Source organism: Anomalospiza imberbis, chromosome 6 (assembly GCF_031753505.1).
Source record: "Anomalospiza imberbis isolate Cuckoo-Finch-1a 21T00152 chromosome 6, ASM3175350v1, whole genome shotgun sequence".
Taxonomy (NCBI): Eukaryota; Metazoa; Chordata; class Aves; order Passeriformes; family Viduidae; genus Anomalospiza; species Anomalospiza imberbis.
The window spans coordinates 38,481,603-38,507,600 of NC_089686.1; the positions used below are offsets into that span (position 1 = coordinate 38,481,603).

Consider the following 25,998-nt stretch of genomic DNA (forward strand, 5'->3'; position numbering starts at 1 on the left):
CCTTCATCCCTCCTTCCCTGCCTCCCTCCCTCCCGCCCGCCCTCCGCCTGCATGGAGAGAGCCACAGAATGGCGGAGCGAGAGAAAGGAGCTGCATCCCCGCCCGCCTCCTCACCCTTCCTGGGGCTGCACCTCGCCTCGCCCCCCAATTTCAGGTACCGGCCGCCGTCCCCCCGCGGAACCCTCTCGGGGCTGCCCCTGCCCCCTGCCCGGGGCAGCGCTCCCCATCTGCTGCAGCCCCCGCCCGCACGGCCGCGCCGGCCCCCGCCTCCTCCAGCGCTTCTGCCCCCTCGGCGCGCAGCCCCCCGGCCCAGCCATCCCTTCTGCCCCCCGCCCCAGCCACCGCTGAACCCCCACAGCAGACATCGCTCCAGCCCCCCCATGGCTGCTTAGCCCGCCCACCCAAGCCATGTTGGCCCTCACCCCACACATACACCACTGCAGCTTCCCAGCCCCCTGCTTGGCCTCATGTCCCCCTCGCACCCCATTCCCGCCTCCTTACCTGTCTCATCTTCCAACACCTCTTCCTCGTGGAAGAAAAAAATCTTCATCTCTCTTCCCTCCCCAAGGAAAGCCTTTTTCCAGCCCTTCCCTAGAAATCCCAGGTGCTTCTGCTTCCTTCCTGCCCCTGTGAAACAGGAACCCCAAGTGAGACGGTGGGAGAGTGCCAGAATTGATCCTCTTAGCAACACCAAGTGTTCCCATCGATTTGGGATGCAGGGGGCTGTGTCTCCTCTGAAACCCAACGAGGCTTGTCACAGGGAGTCCCGATGGCATGGGCCAGGCCAGGGATGCCTGTGGGTTTTGGAGCCTCTGGTGCCTGCTAAGGGTAGCTCTGGGACAGGGATGTGCTGGGTGGGTAAGGGAGGAGCCCTGCCCCTGCCTGCAGGTGCGGTGTTCACTTGCCATGAGGGGAGGCTCGCTGCTCCTGGCAGCTGTGCCCTCGTCAGCCATTGGTCTCTGCTTGCCTCTGCCACGCAGGGGTGCGGGGGGGAGCTGCCTGAAAAGAGGGGAATGGTGCCAGCTGCCTTGCATGCTGAGATTTTGGGTGGAAAGGAGGGGATGGTCCACACTTGGGACCACAGCTAAGATCATCCCCTGAGGCTGGGGAACCCGTGGGTCCCTGAGAGGAAACAGATGGGTGCAGTCGAGCAAAGGTAGTGCTCAGGCAATTAATATTTGAAGGGCTCTGTTTCTGGACCCCCGTTGCTGGTGGCTCCGGGTCTTTGGCAGCTGCCTCCTATTGCAGCGCTGCCTGCGAGAGCTGCTGGGAGCTGTTGCAACATGGCTGGTGTACCCTGCAAAGCCAGCGATTAAACGCTGCCTCTGGAATCATCCACCATGGAGAAGGGGCTTGGCCACCGAGCCAGGGGCTGGAGGCTGAGCTGCCGAGAAGCTCTGGGCCTACCGCCTGCTGTCCGGGAGGTAGTGGCTGTCCCCTGGGCACCCTCCTGCTCCCCAGCAAGCAGCCATGCCCTCGGAGGGAGAACGAGCTGCTGCTGCTGCTTCTGGCTGTGCCTCAGATCTTTGGAAAAGGAGCCCCGTGTGCTGCCAGCCTGCTCCCGGGAAGAACAGACCTCATGAAGGAGGCTGTGCAGCTGGGTGGAAAACTGAGGAATCAAGGCAGGAGTGCAAAATCTTCCTCAGGCATCAAGCTCAGGGTGTAAGTGGAAGTAAATGCAGCGATGTGTCTGAGCCTGGGGCAGGGTCTGGCAGTGGCAGATCAGAGGCGATGTTGTGGCGGGGAGTGTCGTGCGAGAAGGAGCCATGCTTGTGAAACACTTACAAGCTGGGTTATGTGTCACAGCGTGGCTTGTGCACGTCCCAGGTCCTGCATCCCTGCTGCAGGGCTCAGCGAGGGGCCATTCCCCGCAGATGAGCTGGACCCAGCAGCGATGAGTGCGGTTCAGAGTGAAGGCTCAGACCATGGCTGGCAGTGAGGTGAGCCCTGCCCTCTGCCCCTGCCTGCAGGATGAGGTGTTTCAGATTTCTGCCCTTTGATACATGCACCTGCACTCCCAGCTCCGAGTGCACATGCCAGCCCAAGCATTATGTGATCGGTTGGCTTGAATTGAGAGAGGGCTTGGTCCTGGCCAGCAAGCAGACTGAAGCTCTGAAGAGACCAGGCATAGTGGCCTGGCACTGATGGTTTGGTGTTGTCTGAGCAGAAGTGGGAGGAAAAGGATGGTGAGATAATCCCTCCTTTAGCCAGGAGGTCTTCCAGAGGTGTCTGTTCATCACAACAAGAATAACAGCATTTTAGGAGACAGCAATTAAAAAATCATTCTCATCCATCCTCCCTTAAGCTTCCCAAAGCCTTGCAGTGCGGTCTCTGTTCACTGGAGCTCCTTGACATCTTTCTCTGGGACACGGTGTTGCAGCTCCTTGCCCTGCTAAGAAGCTTTAGCAGTGCTTTGTGGTAGGCTTTCCAGTGAGGGGCTCTTTGGAGCCTCTCTGGGTTAGGGGTCCCTCTACCCAGCATTAGAGGGACAGGGAGGACTGGCACAACTGGGGTGAAACTGGATGCAGAGCTCAGTGTTGCCTGCCCCACTGTTCCCAGGACTGTGGCTCTAATGTAGATGGAACCTGGGAGGGGGTCACTGACTGATCCCCTCTATCTCCTTCAGCTTTCCCTGATAAAAGCAAAGGGCATCCACCTAGCTACTGGGCAGGAAGGCACCTAGGGAAAGAAACCCTTAGGGAGTTATTTCCATAGGTCAGGAGAGAGGGGAAACTACTCCACTACTCAGGGAGCCCTGTCAGAAATCACAGGCCTTTGGGAAGGGAGGGACTCTCTGGAGGAAGAAGTTCTCTCAGTCTTGTCGGGAAGTTCAAAGATGCACCTTCAGGCTGAGGCAAAAATCAAATTAGTGGTGTGTTTTGTTTTATGTGTTTGTCTTGTTCATCTGGAGCTGTCAGCAAACCTGATTGGAGGCAGTCAATGAGCTGGGCATCGGAATGGGGCTCTCTGTCTTCTTGTGAGGGGAGACAAAAGGGTTGTCTTCCTCTGATGGAGGGAGAGAGGCACCTTCTCATCAAATAAAGCAGTCTCCGTGGCCATTGAGATGGAAGAAAAAGGCAGGGGCCAGCCAAATGTAGGTTAGTATTATTTTTTCCAGCGGTGCTGGTTACAGGACTTGCACACAGCACCTAACAGCAGACTATCAGAGCATGGCTCGGGCAGCTGGGCCTGTTGGAAGCGCCCAGCTTCATCACATCATTTTTTTTGCCCTGGTTTTGCTCTGCATGGAAAGTCCTCTGCAGTGGCAGTGGGCTGACAGGGGATGGGGTCAAGAGAGGCACAGCAGCCAGGACTGATTTTAAGGCTGTTCTTAGGACTGTGATCAAGCTGCTCCAGCCATGGGCAGGTAACATCTGCCTCTGTTCATGCACCCACGTGTGTACTCTTGCTCACAGTTCCTGAGAACCCCAAGTTTATCAATTCTCGTGCATACAGCAGGGCTGCCCACCTTCAGGTGCCTCTTGGCACATCCTTCAGGAAAGCACTCCTAACCTGCAAGGACAGGGTTCTCCCACCCTTAAAAATGGAGACAGACTCCCATATACCTGTTATGCCGTGGCCATTGGCAAGGGAAGGTGGCCAAAATAACACATGTAGGTCCTGCTCAGGCTTTCAGTGCCATTGATGGAGTTGGGAGGAGTCAGAGCTGTTTCGTTTTGCTGGTATTTTTAGCCTCTTGGAGAAGCAAGAGAGGAAGGAAGGGGTGTTTCCAGCACAGGGAGCAGAGGAGGATAATGGAGAGCCTTCCTTGTGTTTCCTAAGAAGTCCTGGAGCATCCATGTGAGAGGAGCAAAGAGTGCAAGTAATACAGAGATAGAGATTTCTTTATTCCTTAATTGAGGTTTCAAGCAGATGAGGTGCCTCCAGGCAGAGCTGATAGTGAAGATGGAGTCCTGGATGCTGTTCTTGTGAGGCTGAGTGACAACGACCGCAGTATCACAAGTGACATTCACCAGTGGTGTGGCACTGATGGGAAGAGAGCTTGCAACAGGTTAGCTCAGCAGGGCAGTCAAGGCCCTGAGCTGGGCTCCTGTGACATCACCCACTTTAACCTGTCCAGGAGCAAAGCAGGAGGTGGGAGATGCACCCATTACTTGAAGTTCCTGGAGTGGGTGTCAGTGAGGGGCAAGAGAGCAGTGCTGTGATGGGTGGCAGTGGGGGTGCCAACCCCACTGTGTCTCAGAACGGGTGCAGCTCGTGGGGAGGGGGATGCCCTGTCCCTATCTCCGAGTCGTGGTGGGTGCCTCTTCTAAAGCTACTTTGCTTCATCTTGATGGGGCAAGGAGTGAGTGGGCCTGAGAGGCATGGGGGTGGTGGAGGATTATCTGAGGGTGCTGTACCAACAGTTTGCCAGCAACACCTGATAGCCCCTCCTGGGAAAGACCCCTATTTCCTTCACCAGCAGAAGAGGGGTGGGAGCTGGCAGAGCAGCTCACCAGGTATTTCTCTGGCCCTCAGTGTGGGTTAGAAGTTGGGGAAGCACAGGAATGATCCTGCCTGAGGCAGGAGATGGTCTGGGGATTAGGTTTGGGCAGACAGGGAAGGGGCCGTGCTGCTAGCACTGCTCTGCACTGGCTGGGCTTGTCCCTTGGCAAAGGCGCTCCCCTCGGCTTGGAAGCGCAGCTGGCCATGATGCCGGTCCCACTGTGCTGGAAACACTCTGGCCTTTGCATCAGTGTCGTGCCTCGCTCCACCTGGTGAGAAGCCGGACAGATGCTCCTGCCTGTGTCCCCCTGCAATGCTGCAAGGGCCGGAGGAGGCCGGGTGCTGAGGGTTTCCATGATGGGCTTAGCAGATCCCCTGTGCCCACTGTGGGTGCTGAGGAGCCGAGTGCTGGAGCAAGACCAGGAGCCAGGCTGGCTGGCTGGCAGGCAGAGGCAGTCAGCATCCCCAGCAGAGTGCAGGGACTTGGCGCTGGCTCAGCTGGGGAGGTTATTTTTTTTTTTTTTTCCCTCCAGGACAGCTGATTCCATCTATTTTTAATGAGCTTTCCCAGGTTGCGCAGTGAGGATACAGAGCAGCACCGGCAGCCACAGACTGCGACGGGGCAGGCGGAGAGGCAGTGGGCACCCTGAGCTCAGCTGTCATCTCCCTCATCACTCCTCGCAGCAAGTCTGGGGGTGTTTTTTGGTGTGGGAGTGTGTCCCCCAGTGAAGGGGGGTCCTCCTCAATGCAGCTGCCCTTGAAAATGGAGTCGAGCACCGAGGAGGAGAGCTGGCTGGAAGATCAGTGGGAGAAATGGTAGGGGACCGGCTGGGCCTAGGGAAGGGGGGACTGTCCCGCGGGCATGCAGGGGAATGAGGGGCAGCCCCTTGCTCCTGGGCACATCACCCTGCTCTGTGAGTGATGGCCACAGGACAGGAGCAAACTTGGCACGCAGTTGAGCCCAAAGTTTTCCTGGCTGCGCAGGGAGCTGCGTGACAGCCAGGCACCAGAGTGGCAGAAGGTGTCCGGACACCTCCTGCTGCGCCCCAGCATTGGCAGGCAGGGCCAGGGCTGGGGAACCCGCTCAGCATCTCCCCCTCCCCGAGAGCATGGACAGGGCTGCCTGTCCCCATCCGGAGTGGGGGGCACTGCCACTCTGTCAGGCTGCTCCTGCAGAGCCAGGGAGCCCCTGGCAGCCCCTCGGCAGTGTTGTGCCTCTCACCAGGACCCCGCAGTGCTCACTGCGCTCCCACAGCATGGCGGGTGGAGGCCCCGAGCATTAGCAACGGATGATGTCCCACCCTGGCGAGCTGTGTAACTGGAGAAGAAATCAATTTGTGCTTTGAAGGCTCATCATGAGCCTCCTGCTCCACGTTGCCTCCCTTCCATAGGCAGCAGGAGGAGATAGGCAAAGGGGGGTCCAGTCATCCCACCCTGGTGCTGAAGGCTGAGTCCTTGCATTCCTGTTGTGTCTTTGCAGGAGCTGCCTCCATGGGTGTGGTTGTTCCCAGTTGTCTTCACCCCAGGAGACCACTATTAGTGGGGTCCTCAGAAACACAGAGGGAAGATGCTGCTTCACCCATGGGCTTCTCCCACTCTTTTCCCTCTCCAGGAGCTGGAGCAGGGGAGATGTTACCCCTCCATGCCACTGGGTTGGTGCCACTGCAGGGGGGAACCCCAGGATGTGCAAGTAATGCTTAAAGTGAGAGTGGGAGCTCTGCAGGTCACAGAACATCATTCTCATTCCTTTCTCACTGCACTGCTGGGGACCAATCCAGAAAGGGGTGATGGATTTGGCATAGCCCTTTCACCCAAGTGTCTCCCAGCCAGAGGAGCTGGGAGCAAAGGGAAATGGTGGCAAGCAAAGAAGTGTCCATGGCCACTCCAGACAAAACTCAGGGGTCTGAGTAGGTTGGCCAAGGACTATTGATTTGAGCTCTTTTATTTACCCCTGTGGTAACAAATAAGTGAGAAGAGCATTGAGGTACCACTATGTTGAAATGTTTTAATGCTCAGAAGCCAGGAGCACCTCACCACTCCCCCAGGGCTCATCAGCACATTTTCAGCTGCTAAAGGGATCTCTCTTGTTTTGAAGGGGTGTAATGAGTCTGTGTGACTGGGGGCTGATAGATCTAAGGGACCCCTGAGGCTGTGCAGACCAGCTCAGCAGCGCCGATGTTCACAGGGATGCCCACAGTCACCCTGGGGAGTGATTTTGGTGCAGAGGGAAATTGCTGCCCTCTCTTACTGCAGGCAGCTGGGCTGGGACATCCCTCCCAGCTGCAGCTCAGGGGCTGGTTGTGCCATGGCTGAGAGGTTTGCTGTGCTTGCAAGTTCTGTGGGTCTTGATGTGGTCACCTGTCCCAGCAGGTCCATCCTCCAGCTGTGCTGTGGACACAGCCTTTCCACTTCCTGTAACCCCGGCCTTTGCCCTGTTGGGTGTCTGTGCCCAGCTGGGACAATCCCAGAGGCTCCCTGGGATGGTGTGAGCAGAACAGACCTCCTGTGATGGGGCTGGCTGTACTGTCTGTTCCATGTTCTCTCAATCTCCATTGTCCCTGCTGTCTTTAGTCTGGCAGGGACTGCTTTGGGACACACTCCTCCTGCCTGCCAACAGCCATGGACCATGCCAAGCCCAGCCATTCGATGGGGACAGACCTATCCCCTCTAGGGCAGGCTGGAAGCTGCCTTCCAGTCTTTCTTCCTAGTAGAGACTGGGAGAGCCTCTCCTGGGGTGTCAGTGATGCTTCCAGCCCACAGTCACCATGGCACCCTGCACCCTTCCGTCCACCACTGGGGCAGTGGGTGACCAGGCCATCTCCACTCCCTCCAGGCTCACCCATGACATCAGCCTTGAGGAATTCGAGGATGAAGACCTCTCTGAGATCACTGATGAGTGTGGAATCAGCCTGCACTGCAAGGAGAGCCTGGCCACCCGGGTAAGTGTGATGAGAATGGGGAGAGGAATAGGAATGGGCAGAATGTGCCAGTGGGGCTGGCAGGACCATCAGCCCACGTGCAGGACCACCAGATCCCCAGATGAGTGATGCTTTCTCAAGGAGCCCACCGCCATGGTCCCAGTCCCCTCTGCTTGGCTGGGCCCTCTCCTCACTCCAGCACAGTGCAAGTCCTTTCTGCACCAGCCAAACTCAAGGGACTCCATCTCAAAGCTGGTGCATTTTGGTTCCCACTGTGCTATATGGGTTGGAGTTTGTTCCTCAGGGATGAGCCCAAGGATTTGGGTGCAAATGAGGGCATGCCCCCATTTGAGCAGGATGACCAGCGAGCATCTGGCACCTGACAAGCATTCTCGGGAATCAAGGACATTTGCAAGGTGGCACCAAAGGTCCCACCTGGGCTGTGCCTCCTGTCCCCACATGCATCCCTGGACCTGGGGATGCCGCTGGGCTGGCATGGTGAGAGCTGTCCTCTGTTCACAGGAGGTGTTCTCTCAGGCTTGCTAGCTAGCTTTAGTGAGAGCTGTTCACAGGTCTTTAGGAGGCTGGAGACCTGGAGGCTCCTGAAACAGGGATGAAGGAGGTAGCTCTGATGCCAGCAGGCAGCAGGTGGAATAAAGATGGGAGCTGGGAAGCCTGTACAGGTGCTGCAGCTAGGTGTCCCACCCATCTTAGAGCAGGCTGTCAAGAACCTGATGGGTTCACATCACTGTTTGAACTTCTTTAGAAGGCCATGGGGGCAGAAATGTGGAGATAAATTGATAATTACATTGGCTTTGGGAATATGCAGGGTGTTAAAGGAAAAGCCACAGCCTGAGCCTTCTCACACCACTCAAGGAATCACATACACAACACCTGAGACTTTCAATTGCTGGGAGCAGAGTCTCTTTGTAGCAGGAAGCTCCAGTAAGCTGACAGGTGCCCTTTTTGACCCCTCACTCAAACACACACTCACTCTAACGCTGACTCCTCCTCCTTCAGGCTCAACTCTAGGTTTCCTGTAGCAAAGCCCCAGGCTCAGATTTTATAAAAATAAATAGTTTTGTGGTACAGCACCAGGTCAGCTCAAGCTGGGTGCCTGTGGAGAGGGACCCTGAACAAAGAAAGCCCTGTGCAATTATACCCATACAACTCATGCACCCACCCCTCAGACACTCTCCATGCACCTCTTGGTCCAGTGGTGATTTTTGGTCTGGAGTCTTCTAACATCTTTCTGGGTTCCTTCTCTGTGTCTGTGCAGGCAGGCCATACACTGTCTTATCTTGTGGAGTTACAGCTTCTGCTGACAGCTGGAGTCTCCTTGTCTTCTGGTTTGTACTTCTGGTGCACCTGCTCACTGGCAGAGCATGGGGAAATAAAAAGCCCTAGGCTTGGGATAAACACTATTCAGCAATAACCACAGCAGCATCAGTGTGTTATCAATGCTCCTTTCATAGGAAAGACAAAACACCAGCTACGAGGAAAATTACTAGGAGAATTAACTCAATTCCAGCCAAAAATATCTCTAGGTGTAAACTCACAGCTTGTGTCCCAAGGCTGCAGCAGATCCAGCTACTGATGCTAGGCAAGTAAAGCTGAGCAAACAACATACTAGATCACACAGTATTATAACCCTGTGAACCCATTCTAACTCATTCTACTTAAAACTTACTTATTTAAGCTAAGAACTAATACCTCTCAACACAGAGTTTCTGCATTTTGTCAATGTGTTTCATGCTAAAGGATGCAAACACTGGAGGAGCAGCCAAGTAGTTTGAGAATCATTCTGTCCCTCAGAGGAAATACTTCCTCTGCAAAACTGATAAAGACCCAGTGGGGACAGGAAGGGCACAAGAATTTGTCGCAGATTTAAAATTAGAAAGTGAATTTGTTTCATTTGGAATTCCTCACTGCAGGCAGGACGGTACAGGCAGACCTCATCCTTGGGAGGGGAAGGTGTCTTGCTGTGCTCCTTGGTCTAATTCATGACCTTCCCAGCAAAAATTTGTCTGTTCCCAGATATGGAGCTGCTGCTCGGTATCTCTGCTCCACCTGCAGCCTCCTCCTGCTACAGGATGTTATGGCCAGACTTCCCTGGGACAGTCTGGGCTCGTGAGCTATGTATGCTGAAGGGAGGAGGGATAATGCTGCAGGGAAAACCAAGGGCAAACCCAGTGCTGGGCATCCATGAGGGCACAGCCACAGCGAGGGCCTGGCATTGGGAAGATTCTGCCTGCAATAAGTGAGGCAGACAGAGCCTGTGGGTTTTTTGCTGGATTTTTCCCATTACCTATCCCAGTTCCCCACTGCCACTGGGCTCAGGGCAGGATTTTTTTTTTTTTTCTCTACAGATTGACAGCCCTTGGCCGGAGTTTGGTGGGAAGGTGCAGGGGGGACTTGCATCTCAAGTGCTGCAGCCCTTCTTTGAGGGAGAGGAAAACCAGTCTCTTCTGCCCATTTGAAACAGTTTACTCAGAGGTTTCTGCATCCCTGTGCTGCAGCACAGAGACCTGACCCTCAGTAGAGGGTTTGCTCAGGCTCTGTGAGCGAGCTCCATGCCTTCCCTGGGGACAGCTCAGAGCTGCTTTATACAAATGTCCGGGTGCACTGCGAGTCTGCTGGAGTGGGAGGGGGATGCGAGGCTGCCGTAGGGGAAGCAATGAGTTATTCATAAACACAGCAAAGGAGGAAGCTTATCATGCTCAGAAAAAATGCCTGCTAAAAATACATCCAAATGGTTTATATGGGACACAGAGGATTGCCTGAGGAGCAGAACCGAAAGTGGTGACAACAATGGCTGTGAGAGGGGCTTTTCAATCCCAAATGTTGAAGGCGAGAGCCAGGGAGCTTTCCAAGCTGATTGCCAACCAGAGCGAGCTTGGGGCGACAAGGTTGCAGGATCTGCCTGATGGAAGCAGTCAGGCCCAGAGGGATCAGTGTGGCCGGGTCTGCGTGCGGCGCAGGGGCCGGCAGATCAGGAATGGCCAGCAGTCAGCATCAGCTGGCTAATTGCACCGTGGGGGGACGCTGGGACCAGGGCGTGAGGGGGCCCTGCCCGTGGCAAGCACCCAGTGCCACAGAGCAGCTGTGGTGCAGAGGTTGAAGGGTTGGCCCTGGTCACCCCTGCAGGACCAGGCAGCTGGTGAAAGCCTGGAGTGGAGCAATGTGAGGTGAAAGCAAGCTGCTGGTCACTGAGTCACACCAGAGCAGAGAGCCACGGGCAAGGGGGAAACAGGATCTGGGGAGCACCGTGAGACAAGGGAGTCATCCAGCTGCCCAGCAGTGAGTCTCTGGAGAGGTGGGCAGGCACAGTAACCCAACAGCGAACAGGAAAGCACTGACAAGGAACAAGGGGCACAAATCCTGCCTAAGGGCTGCAAAGGTGACTGCTGGATGGGGACAATCTGTGACCTTGATGAGGTGGGGCGGTCTGGGCAGAGTTGGTTGATGACAAAAGCTGTGGCAGTAACAGGTAGCTGGTGTGGAGGTCAACACCAAACAGAGATGGGTTTGGGGGATTTTTTTGGTCCCAGAAAAACAAAGATGACCTAATTATGGGCTATTTTAGCAGCTCTTCAGAAACAGTGGCTCAGACACACAGGTGTAGGCTGATGTTTGTGCAGGAGGGAACTATCCACTGACAAGGACCACACCTTGTGGATGGGAGAACCATGTTCTAAGGATGAGGAATAATACCACATGTGGTTGAAAGGAGCCTTAATTTCAGCAAGTAGTCCCCAGTGAATGAAATGAGAAGTGAGATAGGCTGAGGAGAGGGCTCATAGGAAGAGCAGAGGTGTGTTTGGGGCTGTTGAATGGTAAGGCAGGAGGCCAGTGGGGAAGGGGTGAGGGACACAACCTCCACCTCGCCAGTGGCAGCAGTCAGATATATTGAGAGAGATAGTTGCAACAAAAGCACTAGACTTGGGGTTTGGCCTTATTTTAGTGGCTTGGAAATCCAGGGTGACAAACTCTGGTTTCAGCAAGATGGATCCCAGCAAACAGCCAGGCAGAGGTTAATAGAAGTTTAGTGCCTTATCTGTTTTCCAGTAACTGTGGAAAACGGTTAATGCAGGAATGAAAAAAAAAAAAAATTAGAAAAAGAAATACCTCTTTTGGAAATACCAAGAACATGAGAACAAGCGCCCAAAGGGAAAAGAGCCAATGAAGAGCTGTGCTGAGCTTTCATGGGTCTGCATGAAAAGGTCTGAAACAGCCACAAAGATACAGATATGTGGAGGAAATAACCAGTTTTTTTAGCATAATAATATTGCTGGAAATGTCAGGGCCTTTCTCTTGATGTTGAGCGCCACTGATCCGAGTGTGCTGCTGCTGGCAGCTGCTCCCAGAAGGCCAGCAGGACCCACTGCAAAGAGGGAAGCAGCTGCCATGAGCCTGCAAACCAGGGACTGGTGGGGAACTGGATGTGTGGGCTGGGAGCAAAGGATAGGGCAGCAAGGTGGCTGCTTACTCAGTGCAGCTTTTCACAGGCTGTCCCATGAAGCTGCCTCTGTGGTCCATGGCCAGCTGTGGCTGTGCCAGGCACGGGGCAGAGAGGCTTCTCCTGGTGCTTTGAAGCCAGTCAGTGATGGGGAGAAGGGGCATAGTTGTGCCTTCTGCTCAGCCAGTCCCCCTCGCTTCCCTGCGCTCACAAAATGCTTTTCCCAGCTGAAGGTTTTGCCACTCCTCTGACAGTGAAGGCTGAGAGAGTGGGGGAGCAGGGAAGAGACTTGCATCACTCAAGCAATATCTTGTGTATCACCCCACTCCTCTTGTTCCCTTTGCTAGGGAAGTAAGCAGCTTTCTCAGGTGGGCAGCATCCCCCACACATGGGATTCCCCAGCTTAAACCAGTGATCCCAGTACCTCTCAATTGCAGCAGGGTTCATTCTGCTCCAGTCACCTGGAACCTTGGATCACAACATTGGGACTGTCAGAGAGAGACCAGTTGCTGGACACTGGGACTTTTTGCCATTGCGACGGCACCATGCAAGTGGGAGGTAGGATCAGCAGGAGCACACCAGCATCACATCAGTCCCAGAAATAGGTCTGCAAGGAAGCACAATTGTCCCCGTGACTGCACTGGGGAGGAGGTGTGCATCTTGTGTTTATCCTGCCATAAGATTTGGGCACTGGTACTGCTCTCCCACACACCCTAATCTCTCCCATAGAGTGAAAGGACTTTGGGAAGTCACCTCACCATTGCATCTGTGCTGAGACATGAGCATGCTCAAGCTGACCTTAGGTGACATTAACTTGTTTCTAGAGGACTCTCCAGGCAGCCTGTTCTGGTGTGGCAGTATCCTTGCAGTTAGAAAGGCTTCCCAATGTCTAGTCCCTGCCCTTGCTTTGCAGATCACTGCAGGTCTCACTCACATGGTAAGGTGATTGATTTCTATGTGGTTTTAAAATCACTTTGTTGAGCTACAGGCCATAAATAATACCTGCAGTGGCTGTAGTTTTCTCCTAGTTTTTGAACCTGGAATGCTGCACCCCTGCTGGGGTGCCCTTTTCTTCAGAATGACAGTGATTTGCTTTTCTGCATCCTTCTGGGACTTTTCCCTCAGTGAGTTTTCCAAGTGATTGCTACAGCTACAGGATTATGGAAGCTGCATTATTAGCAGACTAGGTTGAATGTCACCAGCTGACTCCAATACACCCACTTTGGCTAGGTATAATCTATTCAGTTGGCATTTCCCTCCAGTTCTTTTCTCGTGCCTTGGTTTCCGTGTTAAAATCCTTGTGATTTGTCACAGACAGAACTGCAGAACTTGTAGCATGAAGGCTAATGCTCAAAACAAGGGATTTAAATGTTTAAAGCCTCAAGAAGACAAGTATTGGTGGCAGTGCTTCTCCAGTTACTCGCCCACTGCAGGACTTCAGCAAAGACACTGGGGGGAAATGACTCCCATGAGAGGGTTTGTACTGTGCCTGCAGCAGGCAGAGCCCTGCCTGTACTGGCTTTTATCGGACAGTTCAGGAGCTGGTAGCAACAAGAGCTCTTGGAATGACTGCCAGAGCTGCTGGGGCTGTTTTTTCTCTCATGACTCAAGGGGCATCCTCCATGCAGCTGGAGACATGGAGAGTATTCAGCTGCAAAAACCCGCCCTTTCCCACCTCTGCCTGCTGAGGAACTTGCAGTCACCACAAACAGCTGATAACACAGGCAATTCAACTCGGTGATGCCAAGTTGCTGCCTTTATTACTGGCTGCAGCAACTTCTGCATGTGCAAGCTCCAGTTAATGCAAGGAGAGGGCCTTGGGAAGGCACCCACGAACCTTTAAACACACACAGAGGCGACATTGGTGCCTCTTTGCCCAGCAGCAAAGGAGCCACAAGGAGTGTGGTGGCTCAGCACTTGGGCCCAGCCAGGGTGGTGGGATGGGACACCTGCTCCTCAGAGTCCCCACAGGCCACAGTGGCCACTCTGTTCCAAAAGGGTACAGGGGAAAGAGTGGAGCTGCCTCCAGCCAGAGCACAGCCACCACCTGCAGGTGACTGAAGAGCCACTGCTGGACGTCCCTCCTATATGGCCTCAGGCCTGATATATGCAAATACATGGAAGGAGTGAGCAGAGAAAGCTTGTCCTCAAGGAGCTGCTGGTTCAAGTGGGCATTACAGGGAAGGAGGAGCCTGATTCCTTTCAGAGGTGTGCAGTGAAAATTTCAACCCCATCGAGAGAAAAAGTAGTAGTAGTAATGCAGTACGTGGGGCCAGCATGGTGGTGGGTTCTCCTTGTTCCACCTGAACAAAGATGTTCGGGTGTGATGGACAAGGCCCCAAGTGACCTGCTCCAGGCAGGGAGTAGACCAAGTCTGATCAAACTGATAACATGCTTATATGAGTCCCACCTGCCAGGACAGGAACCAAGAAAGGACACGGTCTGCCTTGGAAGGAAGAATCATAGGGCAGCCCAGGCTGGAAAGGACCTTAAAGGATCATCTGGCCAAACCCTGTGTGGGAAAGGGAGTCTGGGTGAGACGATCTGTCACACTCTCTAGTGGCGTCTTGAAAATCTCCTGCGATGAGGACTCTACCATTTCCCTGGGGAGGTTGTTCTGCAGAATAGTTGTTCTCACTGTAAAAAATGTCCTTGTTATGTCGAGATGAAACCTGGGCGTGCACGTTTGCGTGCTTCCTAGTGAATGTGACGCTGCATGTACCTACAGACAGACACCTGCCGGGGATAAGGTGCCGGGGGAGCCCCATCAGTAAGGGAGGAAGGATGCTGCCCACACCTGCCTGGGGAGGCGGGGAGGGGGCGCGGGGCTCCCCGGCTCCGGGAATAACATCGCTGCCCCTTTAAAAGGCAGCGGCCGCGGGTGCCGATGCGGCGGCCCCGGCCCCCCTGGCCGGCCCCGGCGGGAGGCGCGGCGGCCCGTCCCGCCCGCCCGGTGGCCTGATCGCGGGCACTAATCCCGGCAGGGCCATGTGAGCCGGGCGGGCGGCGCGGCCCGGGCGGCGGGCGGCGGGGAGGCCAGCCGGCTGCAGGCCGAGATGCTCCAGCTCGACCTCATCGACGCGGCGGGGGACACGCCGGCCGAAGAGAAGACGGCGCCCGAGCCGCTGCAGAAAGACCCCCCGGCCGGGACCACCGAAGTCTACAGGCCGAAGCGACCCACAACCCTCAACCTCTTCCCGCAGGTGCCTCGCAGCCAGGTGAGGCGAGATGGGGGGCTCGGGGCGATTGGGTGGTGCGGAGGAGGAGGAAGGATGCTCCCGTCGTCTGTCGGGGCTTTTGTCTCGGGCGGATGGAGGGAGGGGGAGGGAATAGAAGGGGATGGTGGGGCTGGGCTGGAGGGGTGGCGGGGCTCGGCTCCGCTGCCCGCGGTGCTCGGCGCGGCAGCCGCTCCGCCATGCTGGGGTCCCTTCTCAAGGCCGCTTGCGTTACCCCGGGCCGGGCGCGGCGCAGGCCGAGCCGGAGGGAGCGATCTGCGGGCCCGGGGGTCCCCGGCTACCGGGGACCTGAGCATGCCCTGCCGGGGCGCCCCTGCGCACCGCCGAGCATCCCTACGCTGCGCTCGGCGGGGCTTCTGTGAGGGGGCTTAGGCGCCGGGTGGTCCTTCTTTCATCTCTGCTGCCGAGGTGGAGAGGGAACATGCCAGGAATCGTGTCGGGACCGAGATGTGCCCCAGCGCGGTCCGGGTGGCCTGGCAGAGCGCCGTGCGGCAGGGGCAGGGCGGGAGCTGCGAAGGGCTCCCGTGGGATGGGGAGCAAACGAGGCGTGGATACTGAACGCGTGAATGAGCCATCGCGGGACCGGGCTCCACGGACTGGCGAGCCCCGGCCCGGCACCAACAGCTGGCTGGGCTCCAGCTGCCCCAGCCCGGGGCAGCACCAGCTCTAGGGCAGGTTGGTGACACCAGGTGCCCCATGCCTGGCAGTGGGGATCTGGTGGCCTCAGCTTCTGAGCGGTGGTGCCTGGCAAGAGAAGCATTAATGTCAGAACCCCCTACAAAATCTGAGAGGCAGAAAAGCAACGCCCAAAATGGTGGTCATGAGAACAAGGGGGTACGGTTGTCTTGCTCACGCTCAGATTTTGTAAAGATTTTGGATGGTTTTAGCCAAGACTACCTGCCCCACACAGCTGTGGTGTTACTGTCACCCCTGGGGTGGATGATGTTTTGGTGCCCTGCATGCTGACCCACGAGGCAGTGGCTGGAGTCCCTTTGCACTGCCGCTTCTGCAAACTTCACAAGCCCACGCAAAGTGCGCGACGTGCAGGGCTATTTTTGCCACCCTCCTCCATTCAACTCTGCCTTCTGCCAAGTAGGAGGATTTTCGTCGCGGTGACGTTCAGCCGAGGAGCATGAAGTGAGAGGCAGGTGTCCCCGTGGGTGACAGATGGGGAGTAGTCAGAGCTGGGTGTCACCAGCCCAGTACCGGCAGCTGATGCCAGCTCTCTGCCTGAGGCCATGGGTGGGAGGAGGAGGAGGAAGGCACAGAGCCAAGGATAGGCGCCCACAGGCAGCTGGCACCGGGGACAAAGGCAGCAGGGCTGGGGAGGCGGGGAGAGCTCTACTGAGCATAATGGACAAGGGGACAGCAGCAGCCTTGTCCCACCCTGTGCAGGGACCCCGAGGAGGAAGTGGTATGTGGCAGCCACATCCAGCTGGGGGAGATGGGGAACAGCAGGGCCCTCTACCAGACACTCGGTCCCAGCCAGTGTCCAGGGGTGGGAGCAGGCATCTGGAGAGAGATGGGGATGGGGGGAGTTGCAGAGATGGTAGGCTGGGGAGGGGAAGCTGATGGTCCCCTTGCAAGGAGACGGTGAAGGCTGTGGAGCTCACTGGGAGGCGTGGGCACAGCTGAGCTGAAGACATGGGAAATGGGAGAGGTGTCTTTGCTGCAGTCAGCAATGGGAGCCCCGAGCCAGCGGGGATGGTGGCACAGGACTGTGGCATGGCTGGCCAGGTAGGATAGTGCTTTTGTTAGGCTCTAGTGAGAGGCTGGCTGTAAGGTGCTTGGGGTTCTTGTTCTGGATGCCTACCTCTAGCCAGAGGTACTTTCTCCCTGTCTACATGTGGTGCCCTGAGGAGAGGACAGGTGCAGGCTATCCCTTGGGGACCAGCCTGAAATCTGTCTCCACTTGTGTGAGACACTACATCCCCTCGACCTGCCCAGCTCCCTTCTCCTACAAGTAGTCAGAAGAGGGATCATGGCCATGCATCCTCTCTTGAATGCCCAGTTGGGGCACCAGGCACTCTGCCAAACAGGGTGTTCACAAAGCAAAGTATCATCCCACCCTCTGCTCTTGTGGGGCCAGGATCCAGTCTGGTGATGTCTCAGTTGCTGCTGGACATTCTGTGATCATCATCCCACGCAGGTGGCCTGGAAATGGTGAGAGGAACATCCCCAGCTTCCCAGAGGGCAAGAAACAGCTGTTGTGACTGGCTGGGTTCATCCTCGAAGACTTTGAAAATGCCTCTCCACCCTGGTGGGGCATTACAGACCCCTGAGTGCTCTGGCCTGTGGGGATGGGTGGGCTCAGTGGGCTATGCCCGCTGCATTGCTACCTCCTGTCCCAGTCCAGGCTGGCTTGTGTGTGCTGGCCCCGTGGCACTCTGCACGCAGAGGCTGTTGTTGTGACAGCTTGCCTGGCCCACATCCCGGCCCATCCTGTCCCTGGGAAAGGCTAGCAGGGACGTGCTGTTATTTGCCTTGGCACAGGCGGGACTCATGGAGGCCATGGTGGGAGATTGCCAAAGTTCTGTGAAGGGGGTCTCTCCCTCTCCACATGGAGGCAGGGATCTGGCAGGCATGGTTCAGCAGTGTGTGACATGATGGAATTTTGGGGCAAGGGCTTCTTTCATGTCAGTGGGGAAGCAAAGTAAGGACAGGGCAGCTCCTGTGCTGCTGGGAACAGCTGCGGGTTGGTGATAAGGCCGTGAGAAAATCCAGGGAGTCCCAGTGGTGCTTTGGTACTTAAGCAAGACCTAACAGTGCAAAATGCTGCAGCTGGGGCAGAAACATTCAGTGTCCCATAGGAGGGGCTGGGAGCATGCAGCCAGGGAGGACCTGGGGATGGAGGAGTGGATGAGGGCTGGCACTGCACCAGGCAGGGAGGACTTGTCCCCCATCTGCAGGAGGGTCCTCATTAGAGGGGACTTGGTGCCCTTTTCTCCCTGGGTGTTGCAGCAAGGCTGAGCACATGTTCCCTTGTGCCCACGCATGGCCAGCCACTCAGGGCTGAGCAGGCAGAGCTCAGCACCCACAGAAACTCGCCCAGGCTTGGGCAGCGTGGATGGCCTGATCCTGCCTCTCCTCTCCAGCTGCTCAGGATTGATAGTGAACTGTATATGTGTGCGTGTGTGTATAGATTTGTATACATGCACACTGTCTGTGTATGCCCCTGTATACACCCAATACGGATGTCTCCAGAGGCCGGCATTAATCTATCCAGTAGCTAAGCTGCCTTCTAGCTGAGCAGCAGCACAACACCTGGTCCTTGGGATTTCCCCCATTTCATTAAGCTGGGTGGTTTGAAGGTAGGCAGGGCTGGCAGGATGGGAGCAAAGCATGCAGGCAGGCTCTGGTCTTGAATTTTTTGTCTTGGGACTGTCCAGCTGTGGGCTTCTGCAGCCGAGTTTCCCCTGGTGGAGGAATGCAGCCCAGCTGGCTCCTTGCCCACTCTGCTTCAAGCCATCATGCCAGCTCTTGCAGCAACAGCATGGTGAGATGTGGGGCTGGTGGTCTCCCCGAGCATCACATGCCCCAGCATGCCCAGCTGAGTGGGGTGCTGTGGACCCAGGGAGGAATGGGTGCTGCCGTGCCACATGCTGTTTACTGTTTGGGCTATAAGGCAGCTTTGTTCTTCTCCTCAGGACACTCTGAATAACAACTCTCTGGGGAAAAAGCACAGTTGGCAGGAGCGGGTGTCCCGGTCGTCGTCCCCTCTGAAAACGGGTGAGTTCTCAGGCTTTTGGCCAGGGTCAGCTCCTTGTACCCTTTCATGGTGCTCAGGAGCCTGAAGCAAGTGGTGCTGGAGCAGGAGGTTGGGGAAAACATACCACATGGATGCAGGGTGCACATCTGTCTTGCTCTCTACAGTTACCTGAAAGGAGATGGTTAGTGAGCTGGGAGTTGCTCTCTTCTCCCAAGTAGCACGCAGTAGGATAAGAGGAAATAGCCTCAAGTCTTGCACCAGGGAAGGTCTAGGTTGGATATTAGAAAAAATTTCTTCATTGAAGTGTTGATCAAGCATTGGAGCAGGGAAGTGCTGGAATCACTGTCCCTGGAAGTGTGGAAAGGTGTGTAGATGTGGTGCTTAAAGACATGATTTAGTGGTGGACTTGACAGTGTTAATGCTTGGACTTGAGAATCTTAGAGGTCTTTTCCAACTTAAATGATTCTGTGAGTCTGGGTGGCATCCCTGGACACCTTCCCTGTGAGGGAGCATCCCCTCTGTGTGGCTGTCTATGCTGCTCTCTTCTCCCTACAGGTGAGCAGACCCCTCCCCATGACCACGTTTGCCTGAGTGATGAGGTCAATCACCAAAACAGCACAACCTCCACCAAAGACCGGGGCACATCCACGGAGAGCCCATGCCGGCGCACAGCAGCCACACAGATGGCCCCAGCCTGCGTTGCCTCGTCCCGGCCGCCCGAGAAGCACCAGGCCACCAGCCGGGCCCCACCACATGGTGCCAGTGTCGTGGTGGTAACCAGGGGCCCCGAGGCCCACCGGGACCGCATCCGCTACCAGACGGATGTGAGGCTGGAGGCCACAGAGGAGATCTACCTGACGCCCGTGCAGAAGAACTCAGACCCCCTGGAGACTGACAAGCCGTTCCTGTCTCAGTCCAGTGAGAACCGCATGTCCATCAGCTCTGACATTGACACCTCCGGCTATTCGGCCCTGGCAGGGAAAACCAACCCCTCCATCAGCGAGGAGGATGAGGTGCTGGACTACATGTCCTCCCCTGACAAGACAAACCTGCCCAGGGCCTCCTGTGGTGGCGGGAGTGGTGGCTCCCGGCCAGCACACAACCTTCAGAGAGCCTCTGTAAGTTCGGACACCAGTGCCCTCTCCTATGACTCTGTCAAATACACACTGGTGGTGGATGAGAACGTGCAGCTGGAGCTGGTCAGCCTCAAGCAGTGCTACTCAGGCTACAGTGATGAGAGCGACTCAGCCACAGTCTACGACAATTGCATCTCTTCACCCTATGAGTCGGCCATTGGCGAGGAGTATGAGGAGGATGCGCTGAAGCGTGACTCAGTCTGCCTCTCTGAGGACTCCACCCCCGAGGCAGACATCCACTTCTCCAAGAAGTTCCTCAATGTCTTCATGAGTGGTCGGGCACGCTCCTCCAGTGAGTGCAGGGTACTGGGGGAAAGTGGGCTGGTGGCTGCCTGCCTGGGCAGCCCTGCCTGTCTCTGGTACATGCTCAGGAGATAGGAAGCCACCAGCAGACATCAGCCTCAGTTCTGCTTGCTGCAGCCTGTGGCTTTGTACCTGGTGGTCCAGGAGGCATGGTTGGGCTTGGAAAAAAAAAACTCTGTGAGTGTCAGGTGGGGGTGGCAGTAGGTGTTTGAGGCTGCATTGAGGCATGCCCAAGATATGGCCATGCTGAGGAGGCGGCTGAGTGAGCTCGCAGGGGGCCATCATATTCCTGGCATGCCACACTCCTCTCCAAGCCCAGAAGAGCACTGTTGACATGCTCCAGCAGGCAGGGTTTCCCATGGTGTGGCTGGTCCCATGCCTGTGTCACAGCTGTTTGTGTTGGTGCAGGGAGGTCTTGTTCCCAGCAGGGACTGATGGGCACCAGCACAGCGGCTCCAGCCATGTCCCTCTGTACTGTGGTGTCACATGGCTTTGTCTTGGATGAGCCATCCTGCAGGGCCTGGCCCATGTCCTTCTCTTGGCTGTGATGCTGATCCCTCAATACTGACTTGTCCTCCTCTGCCTTTTCCCCCAGGTGCCGAGTCCTTTGGGTTGTTCTCCTGCATGATCAACGGGGAGGAGCAGGAGCAGACTCACCGTGCTGTCTTTAGGTGAGCTTGCAGGCACAGGCAGTGTCCCCAGCCTCTATCAGGGGAAAGCTGGTGGGGCTAGCACAAACTCCAGTGTTTCCAGCGTGGGAAGCTCTGGGGAACAAACCTGTAGTCTGTAGCTCATACCCTGCCCAGGAGCAGCATTTGCCCAGGCTGCTGCAGGGGCAAGACCTCCAAGGGCAGTCAGGGCCTCTGAGGAGCAACTTGGGTGGTGCAATAGGGGATACCCTAGCATTAGGTGCCAGGATGCTGCTCCTGTTGAGCCCAAACCTCCTCCAGTGTTTTATTTAGTGTGTCAGGTCCCCATGGCTACCAGGGCACTGCCTGGGTTGGTGGTGGGTGCCCCAGCAGTGTGCCAGTGAGGCCACCAGCACTGCTAGCCAGCCAGCTGCTAGTGCCTCTCTGCCCAGGTTTGTGCCTCGCCACGCAGACGAGCTGGAGCTGGAGGTGGATGATCCTTTGCTGGTGGAGGTGCAGGCAGAAGATTATTGGTATGAGGCCTACAACATGCGCACAGGAGATCGGGGCATCTTCCCTGCCTACTATGCTATTGAAGTCACCAAGGACCCAGACCACGTAACAGGTATCAAACCTCTGTGTGCAGCATGCTGATGTCCCCAGCTTGTACCACATCCTCCCTGATGCTGAGCAGTCTGGTCCTGAGCAGGGGGCGGGGAGGGAGGACCAAACTGGGCATCCAGCAGGTAGCAATGAGCAGATTCTGCTGTGATGCTGGGAGTTGGTAGCTGGTGTTGAGGGAAGCTTTCCCTGGGCAGAGAAAAGCATAGGGGTGGGAAGGTGGAGAGTGGGGTGGAGCTCAGCCCACAAAGCTGGTCACCAGAGATGATCCCTGCCATGTGCTCTCTCTTCCAGCTCTGGCCAAGAGCAGTGACTGGGTGGACCAGTTTCGGGTGAAGTTCCTTGGCTCTGTGCAGGTTCCCTACCACAAGGGCAATGATGTGCTCTGTGCGGCCATGCAGAAGGTAGTGTCTCACTCCATGCCAGGGAACAGGAGTGCCTGCTCCATCTGGCAGCAGGGCAGAGCCTCAGTGGGGAGTCATCATCACTGCTCACGAGTCCCACAGCTTTGTCTCTCTCTCCTGCAGATTGCCACCACGCGCCGCCTCACTGTGCACTTTAACCCACCCTCCAGCTGCGTCCTGGAGATCAGTGTGCGCGGGGTCAAGATTGCTGTGAAAGCTGATGACTCCAAGGAACACAGCAAGGTAGTAGCCCACTCCCTGCTCATCTCATCCCTTCCCCGATTGCTGCTCTGAACTGGCTCATGCCCTGTGTGCTACAGGCCATGATTGCATATGAAAATTAAGGGTCTCCACCCTATGTCTGAGGGTGTGAGAAACACCATCAGCAGCATTTTAGGCCCACAGTCGAGGTCCCCCATGCCTCACAAGGCCCCAGCTCTGGCAGTACTGCCAGCTGATGCTCTCACAGCTGCCAGGCATGTCACTGCACTGGGATGCTTTGAGCTGAGCTATACCTGGTAATCTGTCAGCTGCTTCTATACCTTTCTGCTGCTATTTTGAGTGGTGTCCTCCAGATCTGCCCTGTAATCTCTTTATCTGGCAAGGGCAGGCTGCTGATTAGCATTCTGCATAAGTAGCCTAGTAAAGCACATTGGGATGCTGAGCAGAGGAAAGTGAGGGCTTCACAGCAAGCTGTTAGGAAACCTCCCTTCCAGCTGAGGGATAGGAGTAGCTCATGGCTCTGAGTGCTGTGATAGAGCTGGGGTGAGGTTTCTACAAATCTTGCCTATATCTAGAGGATGCCTCAACTTAGCTGCACTTTAGACTTGTATAGTAAGTTTTCATTTCTGGCTGGGACCCTTTGACATCCAGTCTTGAACTGACTTGTTTAGTTCTAAGTTATCCATTAATCTTCTATGTACTAGTGTTTCTGGGAGCCTTTTTAGTGAAGAAGGAGGGCTGTGCTGGTGAACAGCAGCACTGACTCTAGCCTGAGTACAGTCTGACTCAGGGCCTCCAGGGAAATCCTGCAGGAGCTACTGGCGGTAAAGGCAGCTGAGGTGAGAGCCAGCAGGGCTGCCTGGAAAAGCTCCCTTTGTTCAGGTGCTTAGAACAATCCTGAAACTGCTGCTGATAGCAGCTCAGGATTAGTCTCCAATTAATTTCACTCCTCAGTCTCCAAGTGCATATTTCCAGTGGCCAGAGACCAGCTGAACTGCAGGGTGTGGGGAGAAAAGCTCTGACAGTTCCCCTCTCTCTCTCTCTCCCCCAGGTAAACAAGTGTAGCCATTTTTTCCAGCTGAAGAACATTTCCTTTTGTGGGTACCATCCAAAGAACAACAAGTGAGTAGCAAGGAAGTGTAGTGCAGCTCTCAACACCAGTAACTCGGCAGCGAGGCTTTGCTGCCTTCCTGCTCCCTGGGGGTAGCATGACTGGGGCTAGGAAGGAAAGAAGATGTTTCCCAGAGCCCTGGTTTGGAGGGCTCCCTGTGAGCCCAATGCTGCAGCTCTGGAATGGGCTGTGGCATGACCCTGGGGTGGCCACCAGGATTTTTGGAGGGGTTTCAGGTCCCAAATCCCTATGCTTAAGGGTGGGTACACCTCAGAGATGCTGGGGTACCTGTGCCTACTGGTCTGCTGGTCCAGTCACATCCACTTTCTTTGCCCTCAGATATTTTGGGTTCATCACCAAGCACCCTGCTGACCACAGATTTGCCTGTCATGTCTTCGTCTCGGAGGAGTCCACGAAGCCACTGGCGGAGTCTGTAGGGTGAGTCCTGGCTGGGCAGAGAAGGCTGGCTCATAAAGGGCAGGAGGAAGAGACAGCCAGGCTGAATCCTGCCATATCCCCCTACATGTGGGGTTTGGACCTGGCCCCAGGTTGGCACCTCTTCCTCAAGTGAGATGCTTGGCTTGAGAGTCAGGGCTGACAGGGCTATGGGCATCATATTCCTGACAGTACGGGAACAAGTCCCAGTGCAAGGCTTCGCAGGCAGATGGCTGAAAGTCATGCACTGTGCAGGGAATCAGAGCAAGGATGGAGACCCTGTGGATCTGATGGCAGCTCTGGGGCTAATGCAGAAGAGGTCAGGGCTGGGGGGTCAAACAGGCCACAGGGTAAGGAGTGAGGGTCAGGATGGAAACAAGGATCTAAAATTGCCTTGTGGGGAGGCTGCTGCTAAGCTTTGCCTGGTGCTGTGTTGCAGGAGGGCTTTTCAGCAATTCTACAAGGAGTATGTGGAGTACACGTGCCCCACAGAGGACATCTACCTGGAGTAGGGGGTGATGCAGGCACCTCCTGCACAGCCAGGGCTGCAGTCTCGCTCCTTCCCCGTGTCGTGCATGGACAAGAGCTGCTTTGAGCCTGGAGGAGGAGCGGGCCCGGGGCAGGGCTCCCCGGGGCACGGAGCGCCGCCTCTTTTTGTGACTCCCCTTCCTCGGGCTGGGGGGACGGGAGGGGGGAGGGCTGGACAAATTGTGTTTATTGTACAAAATACTCTTAGTTTATTCTATTGGAGAAGCACCCATTGGGTGCCCTGCTTGTGAGCAGTTGGTGGGGGGCAGTAGTGTGCTCGTGCCCTTTCCAGCTGCAGGCTGGGGTGACAGCATCTCCTCCTTGTGACCATGGCACAGCTTCCTGTCACATCCATCTGGGGTGACTTTTAATTGCAGTGGCAGAGTCAGTCTCTTGCAGTATGATGACACAGCACCTACAGAAAACAAGACCCACATGCTGGCTCCTGCCTGGGAGATAGGATCACCTCCCTGCCAGGCCCTGGGGAGATGGCTGCTGGGCAGGGGTGGCAGCAAAGCCCCAGTATCTCCTCTGCCAGATCCAGAATGAGATGAGACAGCTTTCCCCTGCCTCTGTCCCCATCCCCACCTCTTCCATCTTTTATCCATGCCCTGGGGAGAGAGAAAAATTCCCCTCATACCTCCCTGCAGTAACTATACCCTCGGGAGGGAAGCCTTTCTCTGCCCCTTTCCCCTCTCCCCCAAGCTGCAGGTGGCAGAGGCAGGGCTGGGGCACCCCAGCTCAGTGGGGCTTAGCCCCTGCACAAAGCTGGGTGTCTGCCTGAAGCGGGGCAGGGAAGGGCTAAAGGCTGCAGGGAGCCGTGCGAAGCACCAGGGAAGCAGAAGAGCGCTCCTCGTCCCGGTCCCTGCCGCCAGTGATCTCTGTGCTTCAGCTGGATCTGCTGTGATGGCAACAACTATTAAATATGATGGTTCCTGGAGCAGAGCTACTGTGATGTTTCCCACTACAAGGGGTTTGGGTCCTGGCTTCTTCTTTCTCTTGGGACACCAAGAGGAACTGGAGCTTCTCGGTATTGGTCCAAGAGCTCTGGATGCAATCCTGGGAGGCCAGAGATCATATGATCCAAAGGGACTTCTGGCAGCTGTTGCTCCAGCCCTCACCTGCTGGGCTGTGGCAGGCACGGGGGCACGCTGGCTCACAGGCGCCCATCGTCGTAGTACTCCAGCAAGTCCAGCCCGTCACGCTTGCTTTTGCGAGCTCTGCGCAGCTCCGCCGGCCGCTCCGGGGCCGCCTGCGTTCTGAAGCGAGGCTGCTTGGGTTTGATGCCGTAATCTGCAGGCGCAGCAGAGGCTGGGCTCAGTTCCGGGACAACCACCCACCTGGAGGGGTGAGTGCATGGAAAGGGGGGTCAGAGGGGCAAGGAGAGCACTGTACCATCCACGAGGCCGAAGTGCTTCTGTGGAAGCTCCAGGGGAGCAGAGAAATCCTCAGGAACTGAGTAGCTGTCCCTACAGAGGAAAACACGAGCCAGAAATGAGCCAAGGTCCTACAGCACTTACCCAGGCTGGCACAAAGAGCTGCTGGCACAGTGCTGCATCTTCCAACCAGTCTGGCCAGCTCTTGAGGCCTGGTGCCACAAGTCCCAGCCCATGGCAGGGGCCCTGGGGTACCTGCAGGTACCGGGGCAGGGAGGAGGAGAAGCAGGGAAGTGCCATCACCTCTGGTGCACTGGCTGTGGGAGGGCAGCCCCCAGCAGCAGGGCGAGGAGCAGCAGGCAGCACAGCATAGTGCACACTGACCGGTTCCACTGGTTCCGCAGCAAGATCACAGAGGAGCCACCCTGGTTGCCCAGGACACCTGCTGGGTGGGGCAGGGGACGT

The 25,998-nt window shown here is 56.2% G+C and overlaps 2 protein-coding genes across 3 annotated transcripts; one reads left to right on the forward strand and one right to left on the reverse strand.

The window, feature by feature from the left end:
- MAPK8IP1 (mitogen-activated protein kinase 8 interacting protein 1) lies at nt 1-25,097 on the forward strand. 2 transcript variants are annotated; one of them, XM_068193506.1, is made up of 12 exons: nt 1-154; nt 7,280-7,385; nt 14,808-15,041; nt 18,707-18,788; nt 19,324-20,196; nt 20,803-20,878; nt 21,289-21,461; nt 21,752-21,861; nt 21,985-22,104; nt 23,135-23,205; nt 23,534-23,632; nt 24,069-25,097. In XM_068193506.1, exons 1-12 carry the CDS (start codon nt 69-71, stop codon nt 24,139-24,141), a joined length of 2,103 nt encoding a protein of 700 aa, XP_068049607.1. In that variant the 5' UTR covers nt 1-68; the 3' UTR covers nt 24,142-25,097. The 2 variants fall into 2 exon arrangements, with proteins under 2 accessions (XP_068049607.1, XP_068049608.1); XM_068193507.1 differs by lacking the exon at nt 1-154 and adding an exon at nt 5,177-5,262.
- On the reverse strand, nt 24,329-25,989 carry FREY1 (Frey regulator of sperm-oocyte fusion 1). The gene is made up of 3 exons (XM_068193530.1): nt 25,837-25,989; nt 25,553-25,626; nt 24,329-25,450 (listed from the first exon to the last, which is right to left on the reverse strand). Exons 1-3 carry the CDS (start codon nt 25,902-25,904, stop codon nt 25,314-25,316), a joined length of 279 nt encoding a protein of 92 aa, XP_068049631.1. The 5' UTR covers nt 25,905-25,989; the 3' UTR covers nt 24,329-25,313.
- Nucleotides 25,990-25,998: the final 9 nt, after the last annotated feature.